Source organism: Acanthopagrus latus, chromosome 9 (assembly GCF_904848185.1).
Source record: "Acanthopagrus latus isolate v.2019 chromosome 9, fAcaLat1.1, whole genome shotgun sequence".
NCBI classification, from domain to species: Eukaryota; Metazoa; Chordata; class Actinopteri; order Spariformes; family Sparidae; genus Acanthopagrus; species Acanthopagrus latus.
In genome coordinates, this window is record NC_051047.1 from 24177257 (window position 1) to 24194090 (window position 16834).

A 16834-nucleotide genomic window follows, 5' to 3' on the forward strand; every position below is an offset into this window, starting at 1 on the left:
CATTTTGTGATCTACAACCGTCCCAGTTTACCTGCAAGTGTGTGAACCTCACATGTAGCTACAGTCAGCAGCTGATTGAACAATTAGGGGCACTTAAAAAAGTCAGGAGGAGTTGTATTTACAGCAAGTTTCACAAAACAAACACCGTATAAAACATTAAGTAATGAAGATGTCCTGTGATGACGTGCGTTCATGTTTTGGAGTACTGTTCCATTCCATAGTTGTTTTCTTCCAAGTTCTAAGTGCAGTGAAACGTAGCATTCGCTCTGCACAACGATAGATGAGAGGAGGCGATTACCTTGGAAAAAGTTGAGATGTTTGCATGATTAAAAAGAAGAAATAAAAAGAGGAAGTAGAGTCTTAAGTAAACTTAATTTGTCCATTTTTCTTATAGTTGACAATACACATTTGTGCTTATGCCTAAAAAAGCACATTTTGCTTTTCTAAAGTTGTTCTCTCTCTGTCATGCTGTTCTATTTTTCATTATTATCAATATACAATATCACTATTATTATCTATTATCACTTAACTCCCTCTATCTATGACCCTGTTATATCATATGAACACATGAACAAGAAAGAAAAACAGAAAACACTTCTTGAGTCATGAAATGCTATATGTTGACAAAATACAAAACCAAAAACATTCAATGTTCATTTTCAAAAAGGATGTTTTAATGCAGTGCTTTGTTACCAGAGTCAGCCATGAAAATGTTAAGTGTGTAGATTTCACAAGCGTATGTGTTTTTTTTTTCTTGAAAAGTAATAACTTAAATGTATTGTTGTTTTTGTATTCTGAGACATTGTGGCCACAACTGGAGGAGAATCATATTACTATTTTCTAAACTGCATATTTAAATACTGTGAACTCCTTTACTTGAGGGTTATTTAGTTTGTTTGTCATTACACTAGACAATAGTAAAAAAAAGATACCTCACGATCAGAGATATCTACAAGATAGTGTCAGGCTCATCTCTTATACACATGCAGATCTTTAGGCACTGTACAAACTGCTGGTGTATTAAAAATATCATTGCTCATTGTAATAAATATTATACTGCTGAATGTTGTGTTCTGGCAGTTGACACATAATTAGACATGAGGCTGCTCTGTCAGAAGATGGAGCCATTTTCCACCAAATCATAAAACTCCTGAATTACTGATCTTGACATCTTTTCCTAGTCTCATTAATAGATAGTGTCTGGTGACATGTAATTTGCTTCTTCTTTTTTTCCCAGGTTTTATCTTTGTGTTAAAACCACCTTTATTATAGATAAATAATACTCTGCCCCTTGTGTTTAACATAAAAGATAGCTCACACATCTGTCAAATTCATACTGCTCCTTACTGTCATCACAACAAGCCAGTCCTGAGATCTTCAGACAGCTATGCCTACATGTGTCCATTATTTGACAGTCACATTTTCAGCTGCCTGTAAATGTAATTTTTAACCTGGAAGTCTATAATTATTTGACCTTTTCTCTGTGCTGTGAAGGCTCTTGTTGGGACATACTGTAAAGCCATCATATATAATTCACAGAGGACACAAACAGGAATATGATTTAAACATCCAGGTATTGTGCCTTTTGGGAGCAGTCACATTGTCGTTAGCCTATAAATTTGATTATGTGAAAGAGCACATAAAAGTCTGCAATAATCCAAAATGCCACACAATAGCCTATAAGTATAGACAGAAGTTTTTGAAAACTGCATTAATCTCTTTGGATGATGTGTTTATTCTATAATATGTTCTAATTGCTGTAATTGTGTTATCTGCACCCTGATGCTTGAGCTTTCTTGTCAGTAACCTCCCTGTCGCTTCTCTTTTTGTTGAACCCAAATGATGTGTATTCTGCCTTTTTATTGTGTCTTTCTTGAAAAAAAAAAAAGTCTCAATGGCTTTCTCCTGAGTGGGGGCGTGGCTAAGCGTGTACGTAGGCGGATATCATGTTACCATAGCAACAGCATAGCCACCACAGCTCGTCTATGGACTCTGTGCGGTAAGCTAGCTGACTAGCTACCTGTGAATAAACTTCGCTAAAGTGGCCTGCTGATGATTTGTTAGCCACAGAGATAGAGCGCTTACTTCAGGACTTTTAAGGTAACCCCGAAGTGCAATGACGGATGATATTCCTGAGTTAATGGCTACCGTTATCCTCCTGTTGCTCAGAAGGTAACAGACCGGTAACTAGCGGTCAGAGCTACTGAAAAGATAGGCAGCCTAGTGTTTGACTGACGCAGCAGTGCTTCCGCTTCATTTCAAAATGTAGGGACAGTTTGGTAGCAAACGGACCGTGAACTGATAATGTTTCAGTGCTCTGGCTTTACGAGATGTCTGTATGTCAGTATTTGGTAGGCATATTAGTCTGGTTAAAGAGTAGGGACCCTGGAAGTCAGTCACAGTTAAGGGTGCTGTGCTGAGGAATCATTCTATATTCGATGTCTTGGTAACTGTCGTAGTAACTGTGTGTGACATTCGGGTTTATAGATTAAAAACGCTTTGCACTACAACAGAAGGCAAATGTGAAAATCACCATACCTCTGCAAGGGAGATGAACGGAGAAAGAAATGTCCCAAACTACCTTACAAAATCTCTCAATTCTCTTAGTTGTTGAGTTAGGAGTAACTTTATAAACTTTTTGAAACGCTGTCTGTGACAAATTCTTAATTATTCGGGCCTTCTTGTAAATTCGGCAAGTGTTTTACACGGAGTTTTTTCCTTTCTTGTGTGAAAAACATGGTCATATGGTCGTAGTTTTAGGGGATGTTTCTGCCCTTATGCACTCCAACTTCCCGTGTCCATGCGTGGCCCCCATTGGCTCTGTGAGATCCCCATTCTTCTTCTGATAATTTCTTAGATACATCGATGATTTTATAAGACTGCTGTTGTTGATGAGTGTTTTGATAGAAACCTCACATGAGAGCCACTTGCTTTTTGTTTGAATACATAAAGTACTCGCCAATTTACAACACTTATTTTGAAAGGGCGAACCTAACACCGGAAGTTGTAACGCAACCACTAACTACAGCTTCCCACATAATCTTTAGCCATTTTCACTCAGGAGCATACATCAGGCTAAATCGTTAAATTATTGTATTTCGTTAGTTGTGTTTATATGAGGGGGTTATGTTTGAACCTGCACCGAAAAATATGATTAGGTTTTACGTCTTTGTTATTTGCTAGCCAGCTAGCTACCGTCGGTCTGGTATCTTAGCTAGGTTAGTTGGGTAACACACTTCAGGTTGGTCATGCATTTGTCTCGACATTTGGCAGTCTAGTTGTTTTGTTGTTCGTCTCCAGCAGCGTCTGAACACGGCAGGATGTCGAATGATCTTGCTGGCGTGTGGGAGGTGGCACTGAGTGATGGAGTCCACAGGATAGAGTTTGAACACGGCACGACCACCGGAAAGAGGGTCATCCTCATCGATGGAAAGGTAACGTCACACAGCGTTTCATTACTGAGATAACAGTGCTATAAGCAGCTGTTTGTGATTCCTGATTTCACGTCATTCTGCAGGAGATCCTGAGACGAGACTGGATGTTCAAGCTTGTGGGGAAGGAGACATTCAGTGTGGGCAAGTCGGAAACCAAGGCGACCATCAACATCGATGCAGTCAGCGGTTTTGCCTACGAGTACACCTTGGAGATCAACGGGAAGAGCCTGAAGAAGTACATGGAGAACAGGTCAAAGGTCACCAGCACGTGGGTTCTCAACCTGGACGGCACTGACTGCAGGGTGGTCCTGGGTGAGCCTGTCTGTATTTGTACATTATTCACCTGCTGTACTGTGACTTGTAGGATTTGACAGATTATCTGGGCTGTATTTTTCAGTCAGATTGATTCATTTAAATATGCGCTACTTTGGCTCTGATGCAGCATCCTCTTACTCAATGGCCCACCAAAACACACCACAATGAATAGCCTTCAGACACTTAATAATATGCATCTGCAAAGTGACTAGTAAATGAATGTATCATATATGTAGTGGAGAGGGAGTAGAGAAGTAGCAGTAAAAGGAAATACTGAAGTAAAATACCTCAAAATTGTACATAGGAACAGTGCTGTAATTGACTGTATATCAAGGTAATCAATCAGGATAGACATTGGCTTGATAATTAGCATAGTGTGACTTCTGCCCATTCAGAAGCGGCCACTGATATTGTGTTGGAGCTGAGGCTAAGCTCTTTAACGGCTCTAAGCCCGACGTTGTCTCTGTCATCTGGTCAAGTTAATCCTTCTTATAATTATACTGCTTACAGCTGATCAGGTGGCATAACACCTGAAACATGTGCACGACATAAGAACTACAATACATTAGTGTGCGCTAAATACCTATAAATATTAACGGCTATAAAAATGGCTACATGGACAAAAATGTATTAGTGTAAGAGTACATTCATGAAAATGTTTCCCTTCATCAATTGGTGTTTTAAGCATTGTTACTTTGTAAGTAGAAAGCAAATGTTAAGAGTTTAAAATTTTGCAGGAAGGTATTTCCTTCTTTGTTTCACTGTTTTAACTCAGATGATTCAAAGTAAACATTAGCATGATGTTTGTACAAAACATTTTAAAAAGTGCACTGTACACATCTCCCATGTGTGTTGTTTTGGTGCAGAGAGGTCACCTGACAGGTCATGTCAAGTGATACACTCACATCCTACTAGACCTTACTAATACAACTACAAAGAACCTTGTAAGTTTACCTCATATGTACAGTATTATCTTAACCATCTAAATATGCTATGAGACCATGTGTGGACTCTTGGCCTGGTCTGTATTGGCCAGTTGGAGGATTGCCAAGCAAAATGTTTGTCTTTCAAATACAGTGATTGTGTCTAAAGGTCTTTCATGAACTGGAACCACAACCATATGTACAGATTAAAAGTGTGTTGACAGTTTGATTTACTTTTTCAACAGTTATTCCACGACAGAGAATTTAATGTTTTTCATCACAGTCTCTGAGGTTAAGAAATAAATAACTTACTTGTTTGAGAATCTCAAAATCAATTTTTTTATAGATATACATTTTTTGTTATTAGTCCATGTTCTGCAAATTCTGTCTATTGCTTATTAGTATTTTGTTGTTCTAGCTTGAAGTATCATGTGAGCAGAAACTATTATGACATATGTCCGAAAGGACAGGTGTCAAGGAACCCTGGAAGTGATTCAAGACAGATTATACCAATTGTAGCAGTGCTCCCTTTTTTGTTGTTGCATGAAACAAGAGGATCAGATTCACTCAAACATTCTCACACCACGCCTGACAGCTTTAAAAATAAACACAGACTCAAACCTGGTATGAAAATACTGAACCTGTTTAACAACAGTTAGCTGGAAGTCACATCACATTCTGTTGTTGCCCAAGAGTTGCATGTCTCATTGATTCAGTGTGTGTTTGTTTACTTTCTTTCAGAGAAAGACACCATGGATATTTGGTGTAATGGACAAAACATAGAGACTGCAGTAAGTATAACAACAGTAACTGATACTTCCTCATCTCTGTGTTAAATTATATGGTAATTCTGGTGTCGAGGGTATTTAAAATCAACAGTAAATACATGTCTCCTGAAGTAAGCACTATGAACACTTGAACTTATACTTGTAGAAAGCAACTATCACCCTGTGGTTCTACAGTTGTCTGCAATTGAAAAGCTCCAGAGCTGAGAATACAAACTAAATGATTCCTGTGTTTTGTCCACACGTTTGCCCAATTTGTGCCTGCAGGGGGAGTTTGTTGATGACGGCACGGAAACACATTTCACACTGGGAGACCACAACTGCTGCGTGAAGGCTGTGAGCAGCGGGAAGAGAAGAGACGGGATCATTCACACGCTGCTGGTAGATGGCACAGAGATAGCTGAGTGCACAGAGTGACTGTGTATGTGAAAGCAGAGATCTGGTTTGTACGTGTGACTCTTGGTGTCTGTGAAGAGTAGAGGAATCTCATATAAAGCTGTTGGGGGTCAGGGACCAGCTCATATACACTCCTATGTTTGGATGGCCATGCTTGTGAGGGTATATTACCCATACATTGGTACTGCAAATGTTGTTGTGTAACTAATAAACCACAAGAGAAAGACGAGACCTGCTGTCTGGGCAGTTATAGGGGACAGGGTGCAGCCATGAATTTCAGTCAGAAAAAAAGGATTTACTGTATGAAAATGTAATTTTCACACTGAAATACTGTCTTGAGTTCTAAACATGTACAGATTTTAAAAGTGGGCAGTGGGCCTCCAAATAGTTTCTGGTGAAACTCATTGAATGGAAATGGAGATAATAGCCTATTTCCTGTGACATCACTCTCCGGGTGGAAAGCTGAAATGTCATGCTTCTTTGTTCCAGGTAGCAAATCCTACAAACGTAGGGAATCTGACAAATTTCTTTTCTCAGCAACTGCAGAAAGAATAGATGATGAAAATCTGGAGAGACCATATTTTATGGTAAAAACAACAAACTTTATAACCCATTGGCTTCCAGTAGACAACAGCTAAAGTTAGCATTAAAGGTACCACTAGTAGTGTGGGCTAGGAAGTGGTTGAATGCTAACGTTTGACGAATTCTATTTGTTAGATTTGCTATGTGTATACGACGTGTAACCTGGAACACATCAGCAAGACTTTATCCCAGGATTCGAGCGTAGCATCCTTAACGTCTAGTCTTCTAGAACTCTGTGAGGTAAGACTTACAGGCCGTGTGAACACACAGCAATGTAACATGAGTCTGCAACCTAGTGAGCACAGAAAAGCATCAATGACATAATCAGGATCCCACAGTGAGCAAGCCTTTGTCTGACGGTGAGGCCCACAACCTGACTTTGAAAACCCCTGATGTCAACACAGAATTTCAGTGCTTTTATCAATACTGGAGGCCAGATGTGCCATATTTATCTAACTCAGCCTGGCTTTGCCCTGCAGTCGATTACATGAGCAGCTGGTGTTCTGAAACTGTTGTTACTTTGTAGAAAACAGCCCCCCACTGTACAACAACAGGGCTCAGTAATCCCAAGACTCATCCTGTTCCCTCTGCTCTCTGTGCTCGCTTTCTTGTATTTTTTTTAATGTTGCGCAGTAGAAGGTCAAATACCAGGGTACAAGATGATTCCTTGAATGTAGCATCACTCTAGCATGCACTGCTCGGGAGTGATCTTTGTTTTAGTCCTATGTTGACGTGTTAAGTGGTGTTTGTATGATCAGCCAGTTGATATTACTGTAACATGTAATTAGCTTTTAGCAGGCTGCTGTAGATGTGTCAAAACATCCTCGTCTACAACTAAATAGCTGTTACAACTTCATAGACAATCACTCAGATGTGACTTTACTGCCTGTAGTGTATCACACACAGCTGAAGTAAATCGCTTGCTGATATTCATTAATACTTTGGAGACTGTGTCATCCTCAGAGATGTGTGGAAGTCTGTTGTGCTGTCAAATGAACTGTTTTCTATGTACAGGCCAGATGCTGATGCGCTTATACGGATTTAAAGATGAACATTTTTATAGTTATAACTTAAATAATGAAAATTTCTCCAGCGTATCTCTGTTTGTTTACATTTTAAAAAGAGTGGCATTTACTATTTATTGTGCACTAGTGAAATACAGTGTGTCTGGTTTGGCCAATAGAAAAACAGAAAACATCTAAGGTCCACCCACTTGACAAAGTCTCCATGACAACAGGGAAACTACATCCACTGGTCACTGTGAGATGCAGCTGAAAGCTCCAGTAAACACTACTAAATGGACCTTGAGGAATATTTTTTTGTATGTGATTGAACTATATCCAAGATCAAGGATGAACTTTAATGCTCAATAGACTGTGTTTTCAAAGACTTGTGTTACTGCATCATTAAAAATCAATTTCATATCCCATATAAAAGATTTATGTTAATAAATGTCTTTCATTTTGTTCACTGTTGTGCTACATGTTTGTAAAATGCTAACTGTATGATCAGGTTTTGTTGTTGAGCTTCATAAATGATCTTAATATATAAATTATTAGTAAACAGAAAAAACAAGTAAAAAATCATGATCTTTGTTTCATAGTCTGATGTTTTGTTGGGACTTTAGGTGTATGTAGGGATCATAGTTAGGTGTCAAAAAGAAACTGTTTGGATCAGGGGTCCCCAGAACTTCTTCCTCAGAGGGCCAAAACTGGTCAAATGTGAGAGAAAAAACCTGAAGATTTATTTTTTCTGATCTAAATTTTTGAGTGTTTATGCCTCAGTAAAATGTCACTCTACCAGAAAACAGAGAACAAGTTCTGATGTGGGACAGCATGAACAGATTTATATATATATATATATATTTTTTTTTTATTAAATTGAACAAGTTTGGCCACAGGGTCCCACTTTGATCTGCCCACTTAAAACAAATTCCAAAGAATATGCATCAAACTTAATTTACATGTTTTAATTTTGATGTCATCAGGCACAATTTGACATTATCATTGTTTTATGATCATTTTACAATTACATACATAATCATGTATTTGTAACCATACCTAAATAGAGAACCCATAGCTGCTGACCAAGAATCACCTGCTATATAAAAGGATTACATTAGTCTTTGTAGAGTAAAAAGGCAAAATCAACTTAAATGTTATGTCATCACTAGTGTAATATGTTGCTGTTATACTGACTGCATATATGGTGTGATTGTATAATAAGGAAAAAAAATATATAATATGTTGTAATGACAAAATTCTTAATCAAGCTGCAGCCGTCCAATGTTCAGCTGTAAGAAAAACAAATATCTGACACATTTGATTTCTCCGCACTCATATTGTTTCAGTGTGGAATGCAATCAGCTATCGCTTTCTGATAGTAATTACAATCTAAAGGAAGATTCTTAAATTTGTGTTTGCACCACAACAAGACAACGAGAGACACTGAAATCACTTTTCAGACCTCACAGGTGATAATGTACTTGGGCAGAGCTTGATGACCATTGAATATGACAGAGATCTCAGGTCCGCTCAGGCTGTCATACATCTTCAGTGAGTCTTTCCCCACGAGAGGTGGCAGAATGAAATCCCTTTGACCGAGGGTGGAGTTTCCTGTCAGCACCTCGGCCTCCACGAAGTGCAGATACCCCTTCTTTGGCCCCTTCCACACATCCATGGCCTTTTTCGGGCTGCTGGCAAAGTAGATGCCCTCTCCATATGCTGGGTCTTTAGTCAGAGGAAGACACAAAAGAAATAATAATTGGATTGTTTATATATGTTTTTTATTACTATTTTATTACTGTTTTCTATGTTTTCCAATTTTAACCCAGAAAATCATCAAGTACCAGTTGTAAAGAATTTCCATGGCTAAATTCTTTTTGTAATAGTTAGTATAATCATACCATCAGGTGGAGCGAACTCTGTGTGGAATCCGACACGGCTAACCATGTCAATGAACTGTGCAGGGATGCGCTGATACATTGTTTTAGGTTTGAAGCAGCCTAGCTGTTCTTTCTTGTGCTCAAAGAGCTTCTCCAGTGCAGCATTCTCCACTCTGTCCACCTAAAAGTACAGCATAAGTGAAGCATAAGTACACACTCTACTCTATTTGAAGAAATAACTGAAACTGCTTAATGAAACTATGTGAAGACACATAAAAATAGAGTTTCCTACAATATCATCATGCATGTTGCATTTACATATACTGTACCTTCGCTGCCCGCAGCAACATATGTTTGAAGGCAGACATCCTGTCTGAGAACTCGTAGCTTGAGTCACTGAGTGCCTTCTTTTCAAAGGACACATCCTGAGATATCATCTTGAAAATGGCACTCGCTTCCTCTTTGACAAACTCCTTCTGGATGTTGATGAGTTGAGCCTCCACCTGCAACCCAGCAACTGCAACATCTACAGCTGACTTCCCTTGTACGATTATGCTTGCACGACTTGTTTCGAATGACTCCTCAATGGAAACTGAATACTTTTCCATCAGTCGGGACAGCTGTGATTGTTCTTCTTCGCCGAAGTGCAGAATGAAGTTGTTGCAGATTGTGTAAAAGCCTGAGGACTCAAAGAAAATGCCTCGGAGCCATTGTTCAGCCTCACGTTCTGCTTCATGGGAGGGGCCCCTTAGGCTGATCTGTGGAGTGGGACCTCGGCTGCGATGGAAATCACCTCTGCCCTCAGGTTCTGGTGGGGTAGACATCATAATTGGTGGAATTTTTGCAGTGATCACATTCCCACACTTGATTCTGTCAAAGTTATTCTATAATAGTGTGTTCATGCCGTCACAGCCAAGGGGTGTTGTGAACAAATGCAGAAGAGATCATCAAGAAACAACATTTACATAATCTTTTTGTGAAATACTTGTCTGCACAAGATCTATTTCACTGATTATATTTTGTTTTAGCTCACTATTTTGTGTGGAGCAGGCTACAGACATCAGTGAAAGTAATGTAAGAATTATCAACATTGTGGAAATTAATTATTGAACAATAAATGTTGAAATTATTAAAAAAGTAATCCTAAATTGCTGTAAACTTAAAGGTTAAGTTAACCAAAAATTAAAATTTCTGCATTATTTACTCACATTTCATGCTGAAAACAGCACTGAAGCATTCTCCTAAACAACTGATGGGGATACAAGTCTCTGGAAGGTCAAAGGTCCCAAATGTTTTTTTTTTTTTTTTTTTTAAAGTTATTATACCCTTGATATGTTACTGACTGTGTACATGTGTATGCTAACACTTTTAACATGGCAGCTACAGTGAAAAATATAGCTTGAAAAATTGGGTAAATAACATTTTCAAATCTATTTGGGATCTCTGGGCTTCCAAAGAGTAACACATAACACATAACTATCAGTATCAAGCCATTTTATGAATGTTTTTTTTTTTTTTCAATGACTTAAAGTCTCCACCTACTCCTTGTTTAGGAGAAGGCGGCAGGGCTGTTTTTCTGTGAGGCTCCATAAATGGTTTGTGGGACACAAAACCTTACCCAACTTTCCATCAGGATGGGGATGAGAAGATAAAGATTGAACTGTCATTTTAGTGTGAAATGTTCTCTAAGTCCACAATCAGTGCTGTGATATAGGATCATAGTGCTGGGCGGTATGACCAAAAATGTATATCACGGTATTTTTCAAAATTCCTACGGTTTCACGGTATATGACAGTATTTTTTTCCCATGCATAATCAGGTGTTCACAGCATTGTCTACTGGTTGAGAGAGGAATTGCTAGCCCCTTTAAGATTGAAAAGGCGGCACATGTGCTGCAAGGTAAAGGTATAAGGGATGTGCAATTTTCCTCCATTCCATTCCTTCTCCCCAAAAAGCGCCACTGAGGTCGGCGTAAACATGTGACATGACGTGACGCATGAAGTTGGGCGTGAACAGTGACATATAACATATGTATCAGAAGAAATGTGGCAACAATTAATAGATTTACTTAATTATAGCCCTGTGGCCAATATTCTCGCCTCCTCAGTCAAACACGCGCCGATGTTAAACCCCCGCCATTCAAGGAAGCGTGCGGCGGAGCACCTCGCCTCTTTGTTAGCTGCCTCAAGCAATAAGAGCTTTACGTTGCGCCCCATTGGAGTTTAGAACAGGGTTGCTAGCGGGGGGCTTTTAATTTGAAAGTAGCGAGCATTAGCCGCAAACAAGCAGACAGCTACAGAGACCGAGGAGAGCTAGCACCTCCCGGATCTCAGCAGCTTTCCAGTTGCTTATCTTGACGTCTGCGGATGAAGTGATGAACTGCAATGTCTTTCCTATCAATCTTCACCGCAACATAACACCAGAGCACTACCGTTTACCCCCACTACGCCTGGCCGTCGCATCATGCCTGTTTAGAAGCGCAACATTGAAAAGGTTTCGGTCTGAAACAGTGTCCCACAGCGCAGCGTTCTGAACGTTGTGTAATCAAATACAGCGTTATGGCAGTATTTTATAAAATTCGCATCACTACGAAAATATACACCGGTATTCGGTATGAACCGGTATACCGCCCAGCACTATAGGATCACTTGGGCACCACTGTACAAGCATTAATTCCCACTAAGCTAATAATCTGTACAACAGCTGTTCAACATAAGCTTTACTGTTTTCTATGGCCACCTCTACAGTGAAAAGTGATTTAAAATACCAGAGACTAATTATATGCAGACATAAATGTCATGACAACATAAAAGTTGTTGTTTTTTGCTGATCTGTGCAGCAATCGTTCACAGTGATCGATCCCTGTGACAGCATTGAAATGATTAAATACAGTAAATTTGGATACTGCTTGTGTTGTGCACTGCTTCAGATTGTACAAGATCTTCCAGTACCTACGTTAAAGGCCCACTTTGTATGCAACAAATAATACGTGAAATATTGTTTTACCAGGTCCAGGTGTGAGGCTGGGATAGGATGGCTTTTGTGGGAAAGTTCTCATTTTCTCCTCAAAAGCCTAAAAAGAGAAGATCATTACTTTATTATTTATGTTGTATTTTATGTGAGACAATTCAGGGAGCATATACAACACTTTGAATTATTCAGGTAGAAAGCATTGGCAACTGAACTTGGGCAACCGGAAAAACACAGCCAACAATTCCTAGCAGGTGTAGGGAGTGTCTCACACCGCATTCCACCTTACGCATATATTTTTCATCAAAACATCACAGGTTTAATATTTAATACTAATTCTTTAATAATAATTAAGATCTTCTCAGATTAAAAGAGACATATTATGCTGATTTTCAGGTTCCCAATTTTATTTTGTGTTTTTACAAGAATAGGTTTACCTGCTTTAATACTTAAAAAACACAAACCTGAGTTTCACTGTGTTTCCAACCAGCTCTCTCTTATTTTCAGCTTGCAGTTTACCTCAATTTTACAGTGAACTTTCAAGAAACATATACAAGGACCACTATTATTACTGTCAAGGAAACTTTTACTTTGCCTCCTATTGAAGTCACACACTACATAAAATCTTGTGACCAACCTTAAATACGTCGACATCAGAAGGAAATATGACAAAATAAACATCCATCTTCTTTGAGGATTTTTTGGCAAACCGGGTCACTGCCTCTGACATGATGTCGGCAACTTCCTTTTTACTGAACCCGAGGGCTCCAGTGCCGATGGCGGGAAAGGCAATTGACTTGTGGCCCTTTCCGGCTGCCAACCACAAGCAATCCAATACTGATTTTAAAAGAAACTGTAAAAAAAACAAATAAAAGGTTTTGTTAAAAAACAGTGTATATATAATATTTACTGTCTTAACAGTGTGTATTCTTGACTTTCAGTTGTCTCATTTTCCATAGTCATCTGTGCAATAAGCTCCAGGTATTGCTGCTTCAAGTATATGCTGTCTTGATATCACCAAGAAGATTAACAATGTTTTTGAAATGCAACATAAATCTGATTTGTTTACAGATTTAGAGATATATTAGGCTGTGAACAATATAAATTGTTTTTTTTACTCAAAAGCCCTCTCACAGTTTAACTTATACCTTACCTCTTGTGCTGCTGCCTCCTGAGCCTGAGATGCGTACATCACTTTCGTGGGGCAAAAAGTGTGATACACCTCTTTGCATCGAAGCCTTTGGCCACTTGTCATGATGACATATTCAGTTGCAGGAGCACTAACAATTTCTTTTTGTAATTTATCACCAGCTTTCTTCAGTATGGCACTGGAAACTACACCACTGTTCAGCTTTCGGTCAAATTTGTTTCCGATTGTGTTGACGATGACATCTGTCTGAGGGATGGAAACACAATGATGTTAAATGAAAATTTAACAGAACAAGGATAAAGCTTTTTGATATAGATAATCAGACATAGAGCACAACAGTACCAGACTTTTGGGGCTGATGACAATGGAGAGTAATATATAGGCTGATATTTTTACATACATACATTTATTTGTCAAATGCCAGGAAATGTTACAGCTTATCATAAATCAGCCCAAATATTATTTTCTGCATTATGTTCCTAAAAAAAATCATCATAAATGCTGACACTAATGCATCTGTGATAATAACAGCAATCCGCAAAAAATAAATAAATAAATAAAAAAACATATGACATGAAGCAAATTCTGCTGAACATACATTTCAGGAAATAAGTAAATAATCAATTCAGTTATTAATGTACCTGCTGTTCCTCAATTTGACCCCACTTCAGTGTCAGGCTGACATTTCCCATCTGGAGAGTAGTTGTTGAGGTTTTAGCATCACCTCTGCTCATGCCTCCGGCTGCCTGACTGTATGACATGGACTGTTGGGAGCCCAAGATCTGCTGGCAGGCCCTCAACATTTCCTTGACCGTGGGCTCGTCATGGTTCACAAACCGGATCTCTTTAAGACGATGTGCTGAATAGTATCCATAGTAGTGTTTCACAGCTGACACAATGGTGTCTGCACATTGTGGCAGGGGGTAGTGGAACAGTCCAGAGCTTACAGCAGGAATGGCAACACTATTCAGATTGTTTTCTTTAACTCTGTCAAGAATGCTGTAAATGGTCTTCCTCAACAACCCTTCAGCTTGAGCGAGATCAGACTGAGAGGCATATGCTGGAAGACATGGGCCAACAGCATGAATTATCATTTTACATGGTAGTGACCCAGCACCAGTGACAACTGCATTGCCTGTTTTCACGACACCATGTGCAGAGATGTGATCCTGACTTTCTTTTTGGATTTGTGGACCGCCCGCCTTGGACAGAGCTAAAGCAAGACCGCCAAAATGCATAAGATCCTCATTAGCAGCATTCACAACAGCATCCACAGGGCAATTGGTGAGATCAGCCTTCCACACAGACACCGTGACACCTGCTGGAAGCGTGAACTCAAACCTTTTCTCTGGGATAACAGTTGGCTTTTTCTGCTGTGCGAAATCCGCTCCATCGAAAGTAGCAACACAACCAAATTTGCTGTCAATGACATCACTCAGAGCAGCAGCTCCACATCGTCTCACAATCTCGACTGCGTGCCCATGAAGATCCAGCTTACTCAGCATGGTTCCTAAACAGCTATAGAAAAATGTTGAGTGAGTAAATTGTACAATTGTTAATATATTTGACACTTGGTGGTATCACACTTCAAACATCTGTTCAACTAAACATTTTAATTGTTCCCATTTGGTCTGATTACAAAAAAAAAAAAGCCTATAAATACATTTTTCAAAAGACCTAGCTTATAGTTTTGTAATTATTATTATATAATCTGGTTAAAATGATTTGTAACATCTCTTATACTGTTGATGCATGATGTCCACTGCTGTGGACATTTATGAAACTCCTTCAAAACAACATAAGTTGAAGAAGCAAGTTACTGGCATGATTTTTCAGTTATTTAAAAGTAAAAACAAACATGGGAAAAATATTACATCGTTATTTAAAAATTAAAGCACTAAAGGGCTGAATGGGCACTGTGTTTTGGAGAAGAAATTCTAAGTTATTACCTCATTAATATTCACAATATTAATGAAGCTGTTCTCGAGGAACATAACGTACGCAGAACACTGTTTGAAGCTAGACAAGGTGGCAGGGTCCGCCAAATATATAAACAAAAGAAAAACAGTATGAAACTGTGTCCTTTAGGCTCAGTCTGTTTTTTTCAGTCAGTCAGTCAGTCATTCATGAAGACAAAGACAGTCTGATTATTTTGTTTGTTTAGTTGCCTCTTTCTCTTTACTTTACTTTCTGTTGCTTCTGATTAAAATGTCTTCCCCATAACCACATAGTGCACCTTTAAGAACCAGGAAACCATTTACACATACAGTTTTACATGTGTAAATAATAATTTCAACATCTAGTACTGAAATGCACATTACTATCCAGTCTGAAATATTAAACAATGCACTGGAAAATAACTTTACTAGCATATTTAGTCATACACTTGTTTCCTCGTCCTTTCCCTACTGCAGATGGAGGCAGAGACAGTATAGAATACATAGGTTATCCGTCCTGTCTCATGAGTTCAATGTGTTCCCGTGATATACAGACTATGTACTCAGCACTCAGGGTACAAGTTTAGCTTGTTTATCGTTTTACAATACAGGGTTGTAAAAGGAAATGATAGGTGTAGTCTAGTACCTGTCCAGCATGGCAGGTGGTAGACAAGAAAGTAATCAAGCTTAACTTTTATTTTGTACAAATGAGCAGATGTACATGAACATGTTTCACAGGTAAACAAAAAATATATGTACAGTTGTCTTCTTGTTAACGTTTCACCAACTGTGAGCCGCTTTAGCATATTTAAAAAACAAAACAAAAACAAAAACAAAACACTGGGACACTCAAAATATGATTACGATAAGTAGAAAAAGGTCCAAAAGACGATGATAGGTGACATTATGTGTATTGCTTGCAGAGCTAACAAGTTTCTTTCGACTCCTCAGGCATTTGAATCATCGTGAAATTAATAAAACCGCCATTTTAAAAACAAATCGGACGGTTGGTTAGTTAATGAGCGCGTGCACCCTGACGCACCATTTTACGAGTCAGCAAAACATTTAAGCTAGTTTTCAGTGACGAACACGGTATGCTAACATGTTTTCTCGACTAAGTACATGTTTTTCAATTCGTAAGTGTAACGTTAAAGCAAGTTATTTGGTGCGGAGATGTTCGTATACTCACCGGGCACACTGGAAAGTGCCGAGGAAAGTGAAACAGCAAGGAAAGAGTGCGGACCTCTTCTCAAACTGACCGTTAAATCATCTAACGTTACCTCGCCACTCGGACTATTGTTTCGTATAAATGTCTTTATCGTGTGTCTGTATCTGCTGCCCACTCCGCGCCACCGCCTCCTCTACTTCTTTTTCTTGGGCTGCACCCGACGATGAACGCCATAAACACTGTCAGCGGGTGATTTCCTAGGAATCAAAAGTGAAAGTAAACCGGAGCAG

The 16834-nt window shown here is 38.9% G+C and overlaps 2 protein-coding genes across 5 annotated transcripts; one reads left to right on the forward strand and one right to left on the reverse strand.

Moving 5' to 3' along the window:
* Window positions 1–1942: 1942 nt before the first annotated feature.
* faima (Fas apoptotic inhibitory molecule a) lies at window positions 1943–7901 on the forward strand. Of its 4 annotated transcripts, none has more exons than XM_037108784.1 (5): window positions 1943–2100; window positions 3301–3434; window positions 3518–3746; window positions 5414–5463; window positions 5725–7901. In XM_037108784.1, exons 2-5 carry the CDS (start codon window positions 3321–3323, stop codon window positions 5872–5874), a joined length of 543 nt encoding a protein of 180 aa, XP_036964679.1. In that variant the 5' UTR covers window positions 1943–2100; window positions 3301–3320; the 3' UTR covers window positions 5875–7901. The 4 variants fall into 4 exon arrangements, with proteins under 4 accessions (XP_036964679.1, XP_036964680.1, XP_036964681.1 ...); XM_037108785.1 differs by having other exon boundaries at window positions 1944–2100; window positions 3304–3434; XM_037108786.1 differs by having other exon boundaries at window positions 1945–1999.
* A 487-nt stretch (window positions 7902–8388) lies between these two features.
* On the reverse strand, window positions 8389–16707 carry parp9 (poly(ADP-ribose) polymerase family member 9). The gene is made up of 8 exons (XM_037108783.1): window positions 16566–16707; window positions 14081–14957; window positions 13443–13685; window positions 12927–13142; window positions 12326–12392; window positions 9649–10127; window positions 9341–9500; window positions 8389–9164 (listed from the first exon to the last, which is right to left on the reverse strand). Exons 2-8 carry the CDS (start codon window positions 14942–14944, stop codon window positions 8896–8898), a joined length of 2298 nt encoding a protein of 765 aa, XP_036964678.1. The 5' UTR covers window positions 14945–14957; window positions 16566–16707; the 3' UTR covers window positions 8389–8895.
* Between the last annotated feature and the right edge of the window lie 127 nt (window positions 16708–16834).

Coding starts and splice junctions, on each gene's coding strand:
- faima (XM_037108784.1), top strand. CDS start 3,321: ATGTCGAATGATCTTGCTGGCGTGTGGGAGGTGGCACTGAGTGATGGA. Junction 3,435..3,517: donor TCATCCTCATCGATGGAAAG/GTAACGTCACAC, acceptor GTCATTCTGCAG/GAGATCCTGAGACGAGACTG. Junction 5,464..5,724: donor GACAAAACATAGAGACTGCA/GTAAGTATAACA, acceptor TTGTGCCTGCAG/GGGGAGTTTGTTGATGACGG.
- parp9 (XM_037108783.1), bottom strand. CDS start 14,944: ATGCTGAGTAAGCTGGATCTTCATGGGCACGCAGTCGAGATTGTGAGA. Junction 13,686..14,080: donor GTCAAATTGAGGAACAGCAG/GTACATTAATAA, acceptor TCCATCCCTCAG/ACAGATGTCATCGTCAACAC. Junction 9,165..9,340: donor AGAGTTCGCTCCACCTGATG/GTATGATTATAC, acceptor CTCTGACTAAAG/ACCCAGCATATGGAGAGGGC.